At 36.9% G+C, this 20,711-nt stretch overlaps 1 protein-coding gene across 38 annotated transcripts in view; it reads left to right on the top strand.

Moving 5' to 3' along the window:
* The window catches only part of ADD3 (adducin 3), a 139,347-nt gene that overhangs the window by 99,123 nt on the left and 19,513 nt on the right, over positions 1-20,711 (top strand). For all 38 annotated transcript variants that reach the window (XM_070483540.1, XM_014865721.3, XM_070483572.1 and 35 more), the window contains one exon: positions 10,281-10,504. In XM_070483540.1, the coding sequence (XP_070339641.1) occupies positions 10,310-10,504 (195 nt within the window). In that variant the 5' untranslated portion in view covers positions 10,281-10,309. The remainder of the gene's footprint in view (positions 1-10,280; positions 10,505-20,711) is intronic.

The following is a 20,711-nucleotide window of genomic DNA, read 5'->3' as shown; positions in this document are numbered from 1 at the left end:
GCCCTCAGCTAACATCCATGCCCATCTTCCTCTACTTTATACGTGGGACGCCTACCACAGCGTGGCTTTTTGACAAGCGGTGCCATGTCCTCACCCGGGATCTGAACCGGAGAACCCCAAGCCGCTGAGAAGCGGAATGTGCGAACTTAACCACTGCGCCACTGGGCTGGCTCCCCAGTTTCTTGTTCTTTATTTCTATATCCTTAATATAAATTCCAAGTTCTTATTCTAAGTACATAAAACTTTGAAACTTCTTGTATTAAAAAGCCAAGTTAAATGATGAGCTTTTGAAATTTTAAAAAGGACAGTGTTTTGAGTCATTTCTAATCTTATGTCCCTTTTTTTGTGTCATTTCCTCATTTTTTTTTCAAATTCCGGTCATAATAGTTTATAACATTGTGAAATTTCAGTTGTACCTTATTATTTGTCAGTCACTGTGTAAATGTGCCCCTCCAACCGTTGTTCCCACCTCCCAACCCCCTTCTCCTCTGATAACCACTAAACTGTTCTCTTTGTCCGTGTGTTAGTTTGTCTTCCACGTATGAGTGAAATCATACAGTGTTTGTCTTTCTCTGTCTGGCCTATTTCACTTAACATAATACCCTCCAGGTCTATCCATGTTGTTGCAAATGGGACAATTTTGTCTTTTTTTGTGGCTGAGTATTATTCCATTATATATATATACCACATCTTCTTTATCCAGTCATCAGTCAGTAGGCACTTGGTTGCTTCCACTTCTTGGCTATTGTGAATAATGCTGCAGTGAACATAGGGGTGCATAAGTCTCTTTGAATTGTTGATTTCTAGTTCCTTGGATAAATACCTAGTAGTGAGATAGCTGGATCATACGGTATTTCTATTTTTAATTTTTTGAGAAATCTCCATACTGTTTTCCATAGTGGCTGCACCAGTTTGCATTCCTTCCAACAGTGTATGAGGGTTCCCTTTGCTCCACATCCTCTGCAACATTTGTTATTTTTTGTCTTGATGATTATATCCATTCTGACAGGTGTAAGGTGATATCTTAGTGTACTTTTGATTTGCATTTCCCTAATAGTGATATTGAACATCTTTTCATGTGCCTGTGGCCATCTGTATATCTTCTTTGGAAAAATGTCTAATCATATCCTCTGCCCATTTTTCAATTGGGTTGTTTGTTTGTTTGTTTTGTTCTTCAGCTGTGTGAGTTCTTTATATATTTTGGAGATTAGCCCCTTGTTGGATATGTGATTTGCAAATATTTTCTTCCAGTTGGTGGGATGTCTTTTCATTTTCTTCCTGGTTTCCTTTGCCTTGCAGAAGTTCTTTAGTCTGATGAAGTCCCACTTGTTTCTTTTGTTTTGTCTCCTTTGTCCAAAAGTAGACATGGTATTTGAAAAGATAATTCTAAGACTGATGTCAAAGAGTGTATTGCCTGTATTTTCTTCTAGGAGTTTTGTGATTTCAGTCAAGTCTTACCTTCAAGTCTTTGATCCATTTTGAGTTAATTTTTGTGTATGGTACAAGATAATGGTCTACTTTCATTCTTTTGCATGTGGCTGTCCAGTTTTCCCAGCACCATTTATTGAAGAGACTTTCCTTTCTCCAGTCTATGTTCTTAGCTCCTTTGTTGAAGATTTGCTGTCTGTAGATGTGTGGTTTTACTTCTGGGCTTTCAGTTCTGTTCCATTGATCTGGCGTCTGTTTTTGTGCCAGTACCATGCCGTTTTGATTACTATAGGTTTGTAGTATATTTTGAAGTCAGGGATAGTGGTGCCTCCAGCTTTGTTCTTTTTTCTCAGGATTGCTTTAGCTGTTCAGGGTCTTTTGTTGCCCCATATGAATTTTAGGATTCTTTGTTCTATTTCCATGAAGAATGTCATTGGGATTCTGAATGGGATTGCGTTGCATCTGTAGATTGCTTTAGGTTGTATGGACATTTTAACTATATTTATTCTTCCAGTCCATATGCAGGGAATATCTTTCCATTTCTTTATGTCATCATCAATTTCTTTCAGTGATGTCTTATAGTCTAAATTTGTATAGGTCTTTCACCTCCTTGGTTAAATGTATTCCTAGATATTTTCTTCTTTTTGTTGCGATTGTAAATGGGATTGTATCCTTGAGTTCTCTTTCTGTTAATTCATTATTAGAGTATAGAAATGCAACTGATTTTTTTTTTTTAAAGATTTTATTTTTTCCTTTTTCTCCCCAAAGCCCCCCGGTACATAGTTGTGTATTCTTCATTGTGGGTTCCTCTAGTTGTGGCATGTGGGACGCTGCCTCAGCGTGGTCTGACGAGCAGTGCCATGTCCGCGCCCAGGATTCGAACCAACAAAACACTGGGCCGCCTGCAGCGGAGCGCGCGAACTTAACCACTCGGCCACGGGGCCAGCCCCCGAAATGCAACTGATTTTTCTAACGATCTTGTACCCTGCAACTTTGTTGTAGTTGTTGATTATTTCTAATAGTTTTCTGATGGGTTCTTTAGGGTTTTCTATATATAAAATCATGTCCTTCTGCAAACAGTGAGAATTTCACTTCTTCATTGTCTATTTGGACTCCTTTTATTTCTTTTTCTTGCCTAATTGCTCTGGCCAAAACTCCAGTACTATGTTGAATAAGAGTGGTGAGAGTGGGCACCCTTGTCTTGGTCCTGTTCTCAGAGGGATGGCTTTCAGTTTTTCCCGGTTGAGTATGATGTTGGTTGTGGTTTGTCATATATGGCCTTTATTATGTTGAGGTACTTTCCATCTATACGCATTTTGTTTAGAGTTTTTATCATAAATGGATGTTGGATCTGGTCAAATGCTTTCTCTGCATCTGATCATGTGGTTTTTAGTCCTCATTTTGTTAATGTGGTGTATCACATTGATTGATTTGCAGCTGTTGAACCATCCCTGTGTCCCTGGTATAAATTCCACTTGATCATGGTATATGATCTTCTTAATGTATTGCTGTATTTGGTTTGCCTGTTTTTTGTTGAGGAGTTTTGCATCTATGTTCATCAGCAATATTGGTCTGTAATTCTCCTTCTTCGTGTTGTCCTTGTCTGACTTTGGTATCAGGGTGATGTTGGCTTCATAGAAAGTGTTAGGAAGTGTTCCATCTTCCTCACTTTTTGGAATAGTTTGAGAAGAATAGGTATTAAATCTTCTTTGAATGTTTGGTAGAATTCTCCAGAGAAGCTGTCTGGTCCTGGACTTTTATTTTTGGGGAAGTTTTTGATTACTATTTCAATCTCTTTACCTGTGATTGGTCTATTCAGATTCTCTATTTCTTACTGGTTCAGTCTTGGGAGGTTGTATGGGTCTAAGAATATATCCATAGATTCATAGATTGTCCAATTTGTTGGTGTATAGTTTTTCATAGTATTCTTTTATAATCCTTTGTATTTCTTTAGTACCACTGTAATTTCTCCTGTTTCATTTCTAATTTTGTTTATTTGAGCCTTCTCTTTTTTTCTTAGTCTGGCTAAGGGTTTGTAAATTTTGTTTATCTTCTCAAAGAACCAGCTCTTTCTTTCATTGATCCTTTCTACTGTTTTTGTTTGTTTCAGTTTCATTTATTTCTGCTCTAATTTTTATTGTTTCCCTCCTCCTGTTGACTTTTGGCTTTGTTTGTTCATCTTTTTCTGATTCTGTTAGGTGTAGTTTGATTACTTATTTGAGATTTTTCCTGTTTGTTAAGGTGGGCCTGTATTGCTATGAATTTCCCTCTCAGAACCACTTTTGCTACATTCCATATGAGTTAGTATGGTGTATTTTCATTCTTATTTGTCTCCAAATACTTTTTTATTTCTCCTTTAATTTCTTCAATGATTCATTGGTCATTTAGTAGCATGTTGTTTAGTCTCCACATGTTTGTCACTTTCCCAGCTTTTTTCTTGTAGTTGATTTCTAGTTTCATAGCATTATGGTTGGAAAAGGTACTTGATATGATTTCAGTCTTCTTAAATTTAGTGAGGCTTGTCTTGTTTCCCAACATATGATCTACCCTTGAGAATGTTCCATGTGCACTTGAGAGAATGTGTATCCTTAATAGATAATATATATCTATTAAGTACATCTGGTCTAGTTTTTTTGTTTAAATCCACTATTTCTTTGTTAATTTTCTTTCTAGATGGCCTATCCATTGATGTAAGTGGGGTGTTAAGGTCCCCTACTCTTATTGTGTTGTTGTTAATATCTCCTTTTAGGTTTATTAATAGTTGCTTTATGTACTTTGGTGCTCCTGTGTTGGTGCATGTATATTTATAAGTGTTATGTCTTCTTGATGGAGTGTCCCTTTTATCATTATATGCTGCCCCTCTTTGTCTCTCATTACCTGTTTTATCTTGAAGTGTACTTTGTGTGATATAAGTATGGCAACACCTGCTTTCTTTTGTTTGCCATTAGCTTGGAGTGTTATCTTCAGTCCTTTCACTCTGAACCTCTGTTTGTGTTCAGAGCTGAGATGTGTTGCTGGAGGTAGCATATTGTTGGGTCTTGTTTTTTTAATCCTTCCTGCCACTCCGTGTCTTTTGATTTTAGAATTCAATCTGTCATTTAGAATGATTACTGATACATGAGGGCTTAATGCTGCCATTTTATCACTCATTTTCTGGTTCTTCAGCACTTCTCTTCTTTCTCATCCCATTTACTTCAGACTACCATTCAGTTTGGTAGCTCTCTATGGTGATTTTCTCAGTTTCCTCTTTATCACTTGTGTCTCTGTTCCAGTTATTTGTTTAGTGGTTACCTTGAGGTTTGTATAAAACATCTCGTAGATGAGATAGTCCATTTTCTGATAGCCACTTATTTCCTTAGACTAAGACGATTTCATCCCTTTTCTCTTCCCCTAAGTTGTTATTATCACAGTTTATTCCATCTTGTATGTGAGTTTGTGATTAAAATGATGAGGTTATATATATATTTTTTGATATTTTCCTTCCCTTTATCTTAAATGTTACAATTAAGTGTTTGCTAACCTGTTCTGATAGCTGCAATTTTCGGATTTTGTCTACCTATTTATCTCCTTGTTCAAGGCTTTGGAAACTTTCTCCTTTTTTTAAAGTATGAGGGCCTTCTTGAGCATTTCTTTTAGGGGAGGTCTTGTGGTGATGAACTCCGTTAGCTTTTGTTTATGTGGGGAAGTTTTTATTTCTCCATCATATCTGAAGGATATTTTTGCTGAATAGAATATTCTTGGCTGAAAGTTTTTGTCTTCCAGAGTTTTGAATATATCATTCCACTCTCTCCTAGCATGCAAGGTTTCTGCTGAGAAATCTGCTGAAAGCCTGATGCTGGTTCCTTTGTAAGATACTTTCTTCTGCTTTGCTGCCTGTAATATTTTTTCTTTGTCATTGTCTTTTGCTAGCTTTACTACTGTATGCCTTGGAGAATGTCTTTTTACCTTGATGTAATTAGGAGTTATATTAGCTTCTTTTACATGTATTTCCAGCTTCTTTCCCAGGATTGGAAGGTTTTCAGCTATTATTTCTTTTTTTTTTTTTTTTTTTTTTAAAGATTTTATTTTTTCCTTTTTCTCCCCAAAGCCCCCCGGTACATAGTTGTGTATTCTTCGTTGTGGGTTCCTCTAGTTGTGGCATGTGGGACGCTGCCTCAGCGTGGTCTGACGAGCAGTGCCATGTCCGCGCCCAGGATTCGAACCGACGAAACACTGGGCCGCCTGCAGCGGAGCGCGCGAACTTAACTACTCGGCCACGGGGCCAGCCCCTCAGCTATTATTTCTTTGAACAAACTTTCTGCTCCACTTTCCTTCTCTTCTCCCTCTGGAATACCTATAATCCTTGGGTTGCATTTCCTGGTTGAGTCAAATATTTCTCAGAGAATTTCTTCATTACTTTTTAGTCTTAGTTCTCCCTTTTCCTTGTGAAGCATTTCTGTATTTCTGTCCTCCAGACTGCTGATTCTCTCCTCCATAATATCAGCTCTGTGTTATTCAGGGAGTCCAGATTTTTCTTTATCTCATTGATTGTGTTTTTCAACTCCAACACTTCTAATTGTTTTTTCTTTATAGTTTCAATCTCTTTTGAGAAGAAAGTCCTGACTTCATTGACCTATCTGTATTTTCTTGTAACTCATGGAGTTTTTTTATGATAGTTATTTTGAATTCTCTGTCACTTAGATTATAAATTGCTGTGCCTTCAGGTTTGATTTATGAGTGCTTGTCATTTTCCTTCTGGTCTGGAGTACTAATAAATTTTTTCATACTGTTTGGTGTGGATTTGTACCTCTGCATAGTCATAGTATATGATTGCAGGTTCCACCTGCCACCACTGGGTGGGGGTCAAGAGCTGTGTATTCTGAGCCTGTCCTCACCCCTGCTTGCTCCCTCAAATCTGCTGCTTTTCTGTTGTATGTATGGGTGCTCTGGCAGACCAGCTGAGCTGGAGTGCCAGGAGGGGGAAGGGGCACTTTCTTTCACCTGCACAATCCCAGGGCTATTCTTGCTCTGCGCTTGCTCTGCCCTCACTTTCTGCTCTCCTGGGGTGCTGGCTTGATGAATTTACCCCTGCAATAGCTTTGTCACTTCTGTGTGAGACTTTCCCACTGGCTGTGAAGGATCTTGGAGAGTGAAGGTGTTCCCATGGAGAGCCACCCCTCTCCCCTTGCCTCTTGTAGCTGCACATGGTCCTGGGCCCTGGATCGCTGCCATTGGCGGAGGGAGAGGAGATCCTTTCACCTCCTTCAACTTCGTCCGGGGAGTCCAGCACCTCCACCTTCAGATGTATGGCTGCGTGGGACTCTCAGGCATCTTTTGTGTTGTGTGAATGTCCCCTGTTGGTATATGAATGTCCTTTTCATTGTATCTTAGTGGTGAGAGTCTAAGGGAAGAGCTCACTCTGCCATGTTGCTCACTCCTCGTTTCTTGACGATTCTGTAAGTTCTGATTGTTAAATATTCAGGAAAGGATGGAAACTAAAAGTCTCAAAATTGTGTAGTCCTCTTATGTTTTAGGATATGTGAAATAGTATGTGTCATTGTAACGTGAACTAGGAGACAGAAATTGTGGCTTTGGATATTGCCTAAGACATAAGCAGTTTAATTTTTGGCAGGATGTTTAATCCACTGAACCTCCAGATTATCAACGTCTATATTCTTGTGTAGTTGCAAAGATAAGATAGAAAGGTATAAACGCATGGTATAAACTATAAAGTGTTATATGTATATGAAATATTCTTTTATTATTAAAATCGATGGTTAAATGTATCTTCCTCTTTACCTTACTCATCTAAAAATGTATTCATCAGGGGCCAGCTCAGTGGCACAGCGGTTAAGTTCACACATTCCGCTTCGGCAGCTTGAGGTTTGCTGCTTCGGATCCCAGGTGCAGACATGGCACCGCATGGCAAGCCATGCTGTGGTTGGCGTCCCACGTATAAAGTAGAGGAAGATGGGCATGGATGTTAGCTGAGGGCCAGCCCTCCTCAGGAAAAAGAGGAGGATTGGCAGTAGTTAGCTCAGGGCTAATCTTCCTTGGAAAAAAAATAAATAAATAAAAATGTATTCATCATAAAGCTTTCTTCAAAGTATAAGCTTTTACTTATCAGTGTTTCACTTATCAGTTTCTTAAACCATTGCTAGGACAGTGAATCCACTACCACAGTTGCTTGCTTTTTTCTGTATTTTCATAAAATTATAAGCCCCAGCAAATTTAGTTAGACACAAACTTGTTATCTAACTTTATTCTCTGTTAGGCTAAATAGGGCTTTTGGGGTTGAGGAATTGGTAAAATCCAATTGAAGGCAATATTTGTGGACTGTCTTTTAAAAAATGACTCACAAAGCCAGTGGCCTACTGTGGTAAACTAAAACAGAACTGATTGTTGGTCAAGTGGTATCCCAATTATTCATTGAGTGCCCAGTTAGTCTGTACTTGGCCATTAAAAGGCAGCATGGTATTTACCAATATATGTGAGTTTATTTGCTGTTTTTACCTTTAATTCTTCTTGAAATCCCTATCTGCTAGCAGTAAGCTGTTTTAAGGAGTTTAAGTGGACCCATTATAAACAGCTTCTAAGAAAATTAGGTTCCAAAGATTGGTTAGACCTCTAGACTTCTGATAACCCAGCTGCATATGAAAAAAGAAAAGTTTTTTACAGTTGGTACTCTGTGTACCACATTTATGGATAATAGCAAGATGAAGGTAAGTACCATAGGTTGGTAAACCAAGCTAATAACAATACAGCAAAACCTGGGTTTTGAAGAGTATAATATGGCCAGAGTCATTCCATTAGTATTGGTTTTGTATAAAAATGGGGGAAAAACCTGGCCATTTATCCTGTGAAGAACACATTTAATGATTACACATTCAGTCTTTAGTTGAATGTTTTCTCCCAATTTTTAAATTAATGAATTAGGATGTGGAAGACTCAATGATATAAAAGCTCAGTTTTTTGTTTTTTTACATTTCCTTCCCTGATTAGTTGCTTTCTAGTCACAAAATCAGGATTTTAGTTAAGTGGTTTGATATAAAGTGTTTTAAACCATTTTGCATGGATTTTCTGTGGAGTACACTAAAGTACTTTATGTAACTTTATAGAATGTTGTGTATGTGATTGATGTTGGCAAGTAGAAGAAAACGGAGTTTTAACATGTTTTGCAAAAATTCTTTTAACAGAATGAGTTTACATTTCCAGGACCAGAATTAATGCCAGAATTTTTAATGTTGTATAATTAGCTTGCTTGGGCTAAGTTGGATCCAGGCAGCTTTAGAGATGAAGTCAATCAGAGAAAACTTTTTATTAGAGACAAATACAGTAACTCTATCTAGAAAAGTGTTCTGCTGGGACTTGAAGGCTGTGAAGAATCTGCAGAGTTGCAGATCTGCAGGAACTTCTCTCTCTCCTTAGTTTTCTACATAAATAGAAAAAGAATACTTGGATGTTTTACATTTAACTCCCTTTATTATGAAGTGATTCTTCCCACCAGGCAAATAATCACTTGAAAAAATACCATTGCGTAGTTAGTCAGAATGGTTTTTCTGTTACTCAGTCATTTGTGTTGAACAAGTTGTATTTGAATGGAAGTCACTACCTGTAGAGAACATTGTGTTAAGCAAAACCATCTTTACAGTTTCTTTTTTTGTTTCCTTTTCTTCTTCCTTGTTGCACATTTTTGCATTTTCTTTATTCAGTTCAAAGGAACGACCAGGGAAAGGGATACACTAATCAGTGGTCTTCCTTTCCCTTGATCTAGGCTTATGCCCAGTCACTTCTTCTGAAAGTTGGAGGAAGCATTCCTTTAGTTGGCAGTGATGGTTATTCTCTGCTGGGTCACTGCTACACACTACCCTAAGTGTGGTCCAGGATCCAGTGCCAGTCTGCAGACTGTCTACTAGCAGTCTGTGACAAGTATAGAATGTGATGTTAAGTGTTTAGAAACTTCTTGCAGTTTGACGTTGTCATGACATGTAAATGCATAATTTTGTATTTTACAAAAATATTGGTCCACAGCAAATTAGAGAAAGTCTTTCACCATAGGCAACTTGAGAAGCACTGAGCTAGATGACTTCATCCGTTTCTAACGCAGAGATCACAGGCGGGGGCATAAAGGAGGAATGTTAAATGACTGTCCTGTTGATCTAGCTATAGTTGGTTAGGTGCTCAGCTATGGCAAAGCCCAAATGAATTTGTTTCCCTAACATAAAATCAGGGATTTTCCTAAGTATCAGTGATAATCATGAGAATTAAGTGAATCAGCTGTTTATGTGGTATCTGAATAGCTTTTTATTGTTTCTTTCTTGGATTTGAAAAAATATCTGCTAAAGTTATATAGTCTAGCAACCTTAATAATTCCCACATTTTCCTTGGGAAGTTGTTGAATCAGTTGAAAACCTTAAATTACATTCACTATAAAATGTAGTGGTCATTAAATATGGCCAAAGGTTGGTCTAACATAAAAGCGTGAGTAAGAGAGAAAAGAGAAGCTCTGCTGACATTAATTGTGAAAATTGCCATCTCAGATCTGAAAATTTGCCATCTTAGATGTGATGTTTTACTTTTGGATATTTTGATCATTGCGCTTTACAAAAGTTCAATTAGTATGATGACATTATTATTAATTGAACCACAAGTTTCCATTAGCTCTGAAAATATCAATTTCTAATTTAGCATTACAATCTAAGATACTTTTACTTTAATAAAAAATTGTTCTACTATTTTTTAAGAAGCTACTTTTTAAAGAAAGTTGCCGCCATTATTCTGGAGGCAAAAGAAAAGTTCTGCTTGATACATGTAAAATTTGCATTTAATAATGAATTTATCATGAATGTCCTCCTTTGTGTTTGTTAATGCAGATAGCAAGGTGAATCGGCAGACTTGAAGCATGAGTTCAGATGCCAGCCAAGGCGTGGTCACTACTCCTCCTCCTCCCAGCATGCCTCACAAAGAGAGGTATTTTGACCGCATCAATGAAAATGACCCTGAATACATTAGGGAGAGGAACATGTCTCCTGATCTACGACAAGACTTCAATATGATGGAGCAGAGGAAACGAGTTACTCAGATCTTGCAAAGTCCTGTGAGTTGAAATAATTAGAAGGCTGTACTGTTTCTTCCTCTTTGGAGACCTTGATATAGTAGGTAGGAGGTATCTTAAACTACTCTCAGTTTGGAAGAGGGGTAGAGGAAGAGTGACTAATTGCCCCCAGTCTTTCAGAGGCAAAATGAACACCTAATTTATATATTTAAATACTGCAAAGCTTTTATAACAAACTAGTATTGTCTTGGTGGTATAAATTTTCTTTGTGTGATTTCTGAGTGTAATGCTTCATTAAAGTAGGACAAAAGATGCTACCAATTCAAACTGAATATCCGTGAAGAAAAGAAAGGCATGACTGAAGTATTAGGAACCAAGAAATGAGTTGGGTACATCCCATACACGTATTTTCTTCTTCCTTTGGGTACCTTGACACTCAGAGCAGCATAGGAAGACTTAAGGTTTCTGAGGAGGTCTGTGATGTGACTGCCTAATGTTACATACACGTAATGCAAGCACACATATATGCATATACACCAAACTAACTAGATTAAAAGTGGATTATAAACTCATCTCAAGCTTGAAAATTCTGTCTGCACAGTAATACCCAGACTTTGTAAATCACACTTAAGTGATTTGTTAGTTTTTTTACAAACCCTTAGTGGAATTGCAAAGGTCACATATAAGTGATGGAAAAATGAGAAAACAGCTTGATTTAAGATGCAAAATGTATTCGTAACTTTATGCATAATGAAGATCATGGGCCCCTTAAGGCAGAGTTTAGCACACATAAGCACATAATGCCCATGTTAGGGTTATGTTAGGTTTCCAACTTAGGGACTCAAAGAAGCACCAAGGCGTAGTTCTGCCTGAGGTGGCCCCGGTAAATCATTTTGTTGTGCCCTTGTGAATTTAGTCACAGAGGTTGAGTCCAAAGCCAAAGGGGAATTCCACTCTGAGTAATTCTCCTATACTAGTGGCCTAGATAAAAGCAATTGCAAGTTATAAAGGCAATACAAGCTCTGAGGAATTTAAGTATAGCTTAAATTTAAAGCTGTCCTTTAAAGAAACCCTTTCCCAGTGGAAAGGAGATTAACCAGAGAATTCATCATGAGGGAGTAAATGTTCAGTGCCTTCTTTTATGCCAACCTGAGTTTCTGTGTTTATAAATAGTTGAAAAGCATGTTAATTATTTGGATCAAATAAATATACTTCCTCCTGTAAAGAAACCCCACTTTTAAGAACTAACTTATTAGCCAGATGATTACAGTAACATATAGTATAAAGTAACTGTAAGAATGAGATGAAGTTCAGATTTTGTTCAAGGTTGTTGAATATTGAGATTTCTTTGCAAAGTGCTCCAGGGAGAACCATTCAATTCTAACCATAAAGTTTAAAAGGAAAAACTACTATACTACATTTCCATGCCAAAGTTTTTGTTTTATAATTTCCCCACTAGACTAAAGACAGCATAACTTTGAGTAGATTACCTAATTTTTTTATAGAGGCATCCCTCCGAAATATTACAGGTTTGGTTCCAGACCACTGCAGTAAAGTAAGTCATGTGAATGTTTTGGCTTCCTAGTGCATATAAAAGTTATGTTTACCCTATACTGTAGTTCATTAAGTGTACAATAACATTATGTCTAAAAAAGTAATGTACATACTTTAATTAAAAAATACTTTATTGCTGAAAAGTGCTGACCATCATCTGAGCCTTCAGGGAGTTGTAATCTTTTTGCTGGTGGAAGGTCTTGCCTTCAATTTGTAAAAAATGCAGTATCTGTGAAGGGCAATAAAGCAAAGCACAATAGAATGAGTTATACCTGTGCTTATGTATTTCCATTTGTAAATTGGCTTAAAAGTGTCACTTTTTTTTTTACTCATGCCCTGGGGAACTTAATGAACTCATGGGAAAGGGCAGACATGTAGATTGTCATTTCTATATTCATGTAGCAAAGGTAATTTTCAGCCCAGAGAGGAACAAAAAAGGTTTAAAAAAATTGTGGATTGATCATGTTTTTTCCTAGATCTTTCCTAGTGAATTTTAAATCTTATTTGTGAAAGACTCAGAAAATCATAAATTTTGTCTTTCTGACAAGTTTTAGGACAGCTGTTTTCAATACAACAAACTTTTCACCAAAGGAAATGATACTTGGTGCCCTGTATTAGTTATCTGTTGCTATATAACAAATTATCCCAAGACTTAGCTTAAAACAACAAGGTTTTATTATCTCATTGTTTCTGTGGGTCAGGAATTCAGGAGCAGTTTAGCTAATGATTCTAGCTCAAGGTCTCTCATGAAGTTGCAGTCAAGACATCAGCCAGGACTGCTGTCATCTGAAAGCTTGACTGGGCTGGAGGTTTCTGCTCTTAAAGTGGGTCACTCACATGGCTGTTGGCAAAAGGCCACAGTTCCTTGCCACATGGACCTTTACCTGAGGCTGTTTGAGTGTTCTCCCCCAGAGCAAGTACCTGAGAAAGAGCACAGAGGAGCCTGCAGTGCCTTTTATGACCTAATCTCAGACATTAAACACCACCACTTCCACCATATTTGTTAGTTAGAAGTGAGTCACTAAGTTCAGCCTATACTCAAGGAGAGAGGAATTAAGCTCCATCTTTTGAGAGGAGGATTGTTCACTCTGATCACAGTTTATTTTAAAAGTACCACAGTCTTCCACAATTTCCTTACCTTCCTCCCACATGCAAAATACACTCAGCCTCTCCTAACACCCCTGCAAAAGTCTTATTCCATTACAACATTAGCCTTAACCAGAATTTCATCATCTAAATCTGGGCCAGGTGCAGATAATGCTCCTCAGGTGTAATTCCTTAAGTATGCTCCTCAAGTACAGTTCCTCTCAGTCTATAGACCTAAGAACTGATGAAACAAGTTATCTGCTGAGGTGACCCTCCCCCCCCCAACATCCAGTGGTGGGGCAGACAAAGATAATTGCTATAGGTATTCCTGCTCAAAAAGGGGAAAAATTGAGGGTACATAGGAGTAACTGGTCCATAGCAATTTTGAAATCCATCTAGGCAAATGTTCAGAAGTTCCCTTGATGAGGACTCAGTCCTTCTACTTACTAGGGATGCGTCTCCCTAGCTCTTGGCTCCGCCCTCTGGGCTTTTAGTTCCACCCTCTGAATCATCCTTTGTTTTCCTTGAAAGATAGACTGTGTTTGCAACTATGTGTTTTTCTCAGCCAGATTCCTTCTTGTATAAGTTTTTGGTTTCAAAGACCTCTTTTCTTTTTGTACTGTCTTTGTTCCATTAAGTCTAGTCTTGCAGTGCTTCTGCCAATATAATTCTCTTAAAACCTTTGTGGGTCTCTATGAATATTGGGGTTCACCTTGTTAGACAAACCTATAACCAATAAAGATCAAAATCAAACACATTACTAATTCGTGTTTGTAAGAAACAAATTTGTAAGCCTTCTATTTAAAATACTGGGTTCATTTGGGAAGAAAGGAAATTGGGAGAGAAACTAATAAAAGCAAAGTATAATACTTTTTTAATTGAGCATTTGCTATGTGCCGGGCACTTATTATGTATCAAATCCTATTTAATCCTCAAAACAATTCAAAGAAGTATTAATATCCATAGTTTACAGATGAATAAACTGAAACTTAGACACATTAAATAACTTGCTGAAGTTTATATGAGCTTAGTTAAATAAATGATGTGATCTGAATTTAAACTTCAAAGCTTATACCCTTAACCACTAGGCTGTGTATCTTAAAGCATTCAATAACAATGAAAAAATTCCACCCATATATTATTGTTTTATTTATCTTCAAATTCTGTTGCTCAAGTTAGTTCAACCCAACTCAAAAAGAGTTTCCAATCACAAGACATTTTGGTGTCTGTAAATTTGGATAAAAAACTTAGCACCTTACTGCCTTGAGCTGAGAAAATAAGAGAGGAGCAAAGAATTTGTCTCACTCTGACTCTGGGTATTACTTCTTTCTCACAATTTCATGATCTTTTGTCATATATATATTTTTTAATTTAAGAAAGTATTTGTCTTAGAAATCAAGCACTGGTGAGTAAATTGGTTTAGCTAGAGATTTTGTTAATGCAGTAGAGGGAATCCACAAGTTTTCTTTGGCCAATATACTCCTCCTTTATATGTCTATGGAGACCCTAGATTGTCACTTACCCCCTTCTCTCAGAATGAAGTGTCCATGACAAACTGTTGGAATTAAATAATACCTCATCAAAGTTAAACATGAAAGTTGAAAAACTAACAGCACTTTCTGTGTAGTAGATATTCAATAAATTCCAAATACATGGATGGATGGATGGATGAATAGCTGGATGGGCTTTGAGTCATTCAACACTTGAATGTTGCCCAGCAAGCTCGTACCAAACTTGACAGCTCAATATGGAAAACAGTTGGTGGGTTTCAAAAAAAAAAGAAAGTTCTTAAACTTTACCACTATAGGAAGCAATTTAGACTGGTTGACAGAAGTGTGCAACATTACTCCAAAAGATAGGACAACAGGCATGTAGGTGGTGATAGCTCAGGCGCATGACATACTAACATTTCTTAATAGCAAGGCAGTGTGTAATGCTCCAAGCTTATTTTGAAGAGGAGAAACTTCAAAGCTGTATACAGTTTAGAATATCTTTGTAATTAAGGCCTAAATTATTAACAGGTTGCCTTAATTAGAAGCGTTGGTCAAAATCACCCTGATTGGGGACTGGCCCCGTGGCCGAGTGGTTAAGTTATCGTGCTCCGCTGCAGGTGGCCCAGTGTTTCGTTGGTTCCAATCCTGGGTGCGGACGTGGCACTGCTCGTCAAACCACGCTGAGGCGGCGTCCCACATGCCACAACTAGAAGGACCCACAATGAAGAGTATACAACTATGTACCGGGGGGCTTTGGGGAGAAAAAGGAAAAAATGAAATCTTAAAAAAAAAAATCACCCTGATTTATCTAGTCACTTTGGAAGTTTAAGATGCAAGTACTCTTTCTTAATTTTGTTTGCATTCTTATTATATATAAGCTTCAAGCAAAGATATTATTCTAACCTTTAGCTTCATATTAACTAAGACTGAGACACAGGAGAAAGATCATCCAGAAGAAAATTTGGTTTATTTGTTTTTTTCTCCTTTCAACAGGACGAGTGATAATCTAGTTCCAAATAAATACATTTCTTAATGGAGAAATTCTAAGTAAGTTTGTTATGCTCCTAATCCCACTTTAGGAGAGATCTAATAATATAATTGCAAGGTGCCTTGGGAGCAGCAAGTCTGTAATCTTTTTTTCTTTTTGCTCCAGTTTTTCTCTCTAGTAATTATTATGAGGTAGAATATCCAGATGTGGATATTTCAAATCCATCTCTGATATTTATCAGTATTCTGTTACCTGATTTCCATAAGTTAGACATTACTTATAAATCACCTGATAAGATTATTTTTTTTAGCCTTAAATGAAATAATTTCATCAGGTCAATTTCTTTTATCAAATTGGTCCTCTTTTCTTTGATTTAAAAGATCCTTCGTCTATTGCCACTTTCTCCTGAAAGTTCTGACCTTAGATACAGAAGCCTTAAGATCTGATATTTCAAGTTAATTCTACTTTTGGTTTATAGTATACATGAACATATCTGTACTTAAAGTATACTGTTGCCCTATATGAATCTTAAATCTCTGGATCTGTCATGTTTTTACAAGTTTATTTTTATCCATACCTTATGAATTCAGAGTTTACAGGATCACTCCCTCAGCATTGACAGATGATGTATAAAATAAAAAGGGTATGAGATGCAGATAAGGCTTTTAAGGCACCCTCTCTCTAACTTAAACATTTTGTTTTTCACCTAGTGATGTTTTTTTACCATACTTTTTTGGACATGTTTGATGAGAGAACTGACCAAACCATAACACTGTGGGGATAAAACCAAGTTTCCAAGTAGGATTTTGTTTGAGTTGAAGAATTAAATGACTTTTAAAAATTTATAACATTCAGTGAAGATTCATTTCTTATATAAAAAAGAAACAGATGTATTTCTTCTTTTAGATGATGGACAAGCCTAATTACACAGGAAGAATTTCTCATTCAAGTAGTGGATTGATAAAACTGTTTTCTAGGGCCTCAGATTCCAGTGCTAATAACCTATGAAATGGATATTTGCTATATTAACTCAATCAAACTTGCAATCAGATTCTTTACTTTCTTTCCTTATATCTAGGAAAATAAAAGGCAAGAAACTCTTAACTTACTATTTAATTAATTGAGCGTGGAACTAGACACTCGGGGAGACTCTAGAAATGTGAAAGACACAGCTCCAGCCATCAGATATAATATATATATATAATATATAATATAGTAGAGTAGGAAGATAAATCGCAATCATATGATGGTACCCTAAGTGTAGTATAGGCAAGTGTTAAAAGAATTCAGAGTGGGATGGGAAGAGAAAACATAGAGATCCCTCCTAACGAGTGACTAAAGGAGAAGCTTTAAGGAAAAGGTGGCATTTAAGACAAGTATTTTGAATAAAGTATAAGAATTCATTAGGTGGAGGAACAGTGGAAGCTACCATTTGCATTTGATGAAATATAGTGAGCAACAATAGAAAAGTACAAGTTGTGATCAGAGAATGCTGAGCGAACCTCATAGGCTAGACCAGAGCATGAGGTAGTAATGGTAGATATGGCCAAAAGATTGTATAACAGATTATAGAGATCCTGGAGTACCAGACTGTTTTGACCTAAGTTAGGGGTCAGCCCATTTTCTCATTGTTTGCAGTCTTAATCTGTTTATACAAAAATTTTTATACATACATATATGCATATAGTGCTTGTTTTGGATCTGGCTTCATCACCACTTATTAGCTATGTGGCATTAGGAAACTCACTTAACTTGAGCTTCAGTTTCTTTGTTGGTAAAATAGACCTTATGCAGTTGTGCCAATTAAATGAAATAACATAAAAGCATATAGCGCAGTGCCTAGCATGTAGTAGGCAAGTATTTGTGGAAATTGTATACATAAAGTTATATACAATATTGCTAATTTAAAGCATTTTATGCCTTTGTGGCAACACTTTGAAGATTATAAGCATAATTCCTTAGACTGTATTTTGGGTTTTTGAAAGTGTCAAAGAATCTATCACCCTGATAGGACTCTGGCTTATTCATGTTCCTGTATTCATGTATTCAAGGAGTAACAACCCCCACCACCTCCTCTTCTCTGCTCATTTGTATCTGGAATGAAAGACATGGTTTATGCTGTGGTTTTGTGTGTGAGTTGTTTGATCTTTTAACCTGACTCTTCTCTCTTGGAGACCCTAGGGAATTGTTGGCTTAATCTGACTTCAGAAGCCCAGCATGTGACCTTGCTGCCCTCCTTGTAAGTTAGTTTCTCATTCTGCTTTGATGGGAGAATTCCTAGCTGTAAGAGGACAAGTACTTTGGTACTCCAGGATCATCATAATCTGCTGATATATAATTTTTTCCCCTTTATCTATCATTACAACTTAATGCTCTAATCTAGCCTAAGAGGTTTTCTCTGTATTTCTGATCACAACATGCCTGCTGCCTTATTAATTGTATTTAGTTTGAGGGATACAACATATCCCTGATAAAATTGGGAAAAGATCCTGTGCCCAACTGAGAGTTCCAGATTTGAATCTTTATTCCACTTACTTACTAGCTATGCAGCCTTGAGCAAATCATTGCCTATCTTAAGACTTTTGTTGTGAGATTCAAATGAATCAACTATAAATGACTGTTTTATTAACATTGGATTTTAATAGGAATATGATTAACTATCCATCATAAAGATAAGTAAAAATTTTTGTTCTTTAATATATTTTAATGAAATCTTAATAAGTTTATTGATAGATTTTAAAAACCAGGTGAAACCGTTTCATATCATTAGTAATTTTTATACTAACTGTTTTATGACTTAGGTAATTATCTGAACAACATTTCAAAAATATCGGAAACATTTAAAAATGAGTTATAAATAAATGTTCATGACAAAAAATATTAAATCTTTTGGAATAGAAGAATTCTTATCTGTTGAAGCACTGTCAACTATATAAAAAGGCTGAGGAAATTTCATTTACTGTGAAAATTTTCTTATACTGCAAAGAAACTATTCACTAGCCTTAAAGGGGAAATATTTTTCACCTATTTTTTTTCTCTTGATTTCAGAAGGGCTTATTCATCCCTCTATGACACCATGGATCATCCCAAAGCTTTAGGATGGTACTCACCATATTGGGGGATATATGGAAGTGAAAACAGCGTTTTCCCTAATGGAAAAAAGCATTTAACTTGAGTCCTTGCCTCTGACATTTACTAGCTGTGTGACCTTGTACAAAGTTTTCAACCTTTCTTATTTAGCTTTCTCATCTCACTCAGCAGAAGTTTCTCATCAGTTTCATAAATTGTGATTCTCTTGACCAACTGATTGGTTTTTAATCTTAACACCATTGTAAATCAGCATACTGAGCAGATCGTCTTGATTTGTGTTGAGTGCTAGAGAGTTTAGATAAAGTTTGGCCCATCTCTGGCAAATGCTTACAATTTTATAGCATGTACTTTGTATGTTAACCTCATTCCTGGCTCTGTCTAATCTCCTTATGCTTATTTTCTCTTAAGCTTGACTTTTCTTACCTATATTTAATTTATTTTTATATCATTTCAAACAATAGAATCCACCTTAAATACTTCCTGGAACAATATGAGGCGGGACATTCAATAAAATAAATAATGCCTACTTCTCAGAGTTTCGTAATGTAAATAATGAGTGATACACATAGTAGGTGTCATTAATATTTTTTTTGCTTAATTAGAGGATATTGGTTATAGCTGCTTTGAACTGAGGAAAGTTTAAATAGAATTTGGTTTTGAAGGGAAGATAAAGTTTCAGAATAGCAGATTGGACCGTTGCCAGGTATCCAGAAGTTTTTCTGTAGTTTATGTAAGATAAATGAGTGTATCTGGAAGATTCTTTTCAGCCTTAAACATGGTAAAATACTCATGTTAGTCATCTGTGTGGAGACATCCATCCATCTTATATACAACTCACAACCATTTTGTGTTCATAAGGTCTTAGAAATGTATTAATGGAGTTTTCTGACAAATGTAATATGTCTTTGTAGAGGATATTTTATAGGATAGTTTCTCTGGTTTAAATCATGTATTTAAATGAACTAGATACAGTCAATAGAATTAGGTTTTAGAATTTTTGTAATTTACATTATAATGATTTACATTTAACAAACCTTGAATTTGTAGAACAGAAACCATGTTTAACTGGTATAAACTGCTCCATGAACTCAGAATTCCAATATGGTCACTAGTATTTTTTAAATTAATCACTAAAACATCCACCTGCTGTATCAGCAGAAAGTACAGCATCTTTCTCTTGGAATTTCTGCTTTCCCCTAACTTGTCCCAAGAACTTCAGTGCCTTACATAGTCCAAAAGAGTTCAGCAGTGGCTTCCATATCCAAGATGTGGTGTATGGTGTGCACATGTGTCTGCATCTGTGTATGTGAAAGAATCACACTAGAGTCTGATCAGTCCACCACTGCCACTGTACCTCCCTGCCGCATGGTGGTGCTGTTGAAAACTAGTCTTACCCTGCCCAGCAGAAGATTCAGGTTCACTGTTGACCCAGATTCCTGTGCAGGCCACCGTGGTGCATCAGGGAAGGATGACCTCCTTCTCCCTCTCCCCCTTCCTGTGCTAAACTCAGGGTGTTCCATGATGCCCCATGGTTGACCTCCCAAGATTACAGCTATTAGCACTCACCTTTTTCAGTTCATATCACAGATGCCTCTCAACTGTTGTTCTAAAAGCAGCACAACCATTGAGTCGGGACTGGTCCTAATATCTACCACCTCATAGCTCAGAACCGCATTTCCCCTTCCAGCCATGGGCTCCTATGCCATTATTTAAAAAAAAAAAGAAAGTCCTTCTTTCTGAAAACCTCTGAGTTCTTCAGCCATCCTCTAAGCAAGGCTACATCTAAGCAGGAACTCCAGGAGATCTTATTTGCAGCCTTCTGAGGAAGGCTACTGTCAGTGACTCAAAGGAGATTCACCCTTCTAAGGAAGCTTTCCCCAGTCATCTCCAAGGTTTTCATACCTGCCTCTCTTGGAGGTAGTGATTCCAAAGCAGTTTTCTGCCTTCTCCCTCTTAGGTGAAGTGGGAAAAAATTTCTTGCTGGGCATTTTTCTGCACATGTAACCAGTCTCAAATGGAAGAGGAAGGTTTAGGTGAT

The sequence above is a fragment of the Equus asinus genome, chromosome 2 (assembly GCF_041296235.1).
Source record: "Equus asinus isolate D_3611 breed Donkey chromosome 2, EquAss-T2T_v2, whole genome shotgun sequence".
NCBI classification, from domain to species: Eukaryota; Metazoa; Chordata; class Mammalia; order Perissodactyla; family Equidae; genus Equus; species Equus asinus.
This window is presented reverse-complemented; position numbering and strand designations above follow the sequence as displayed.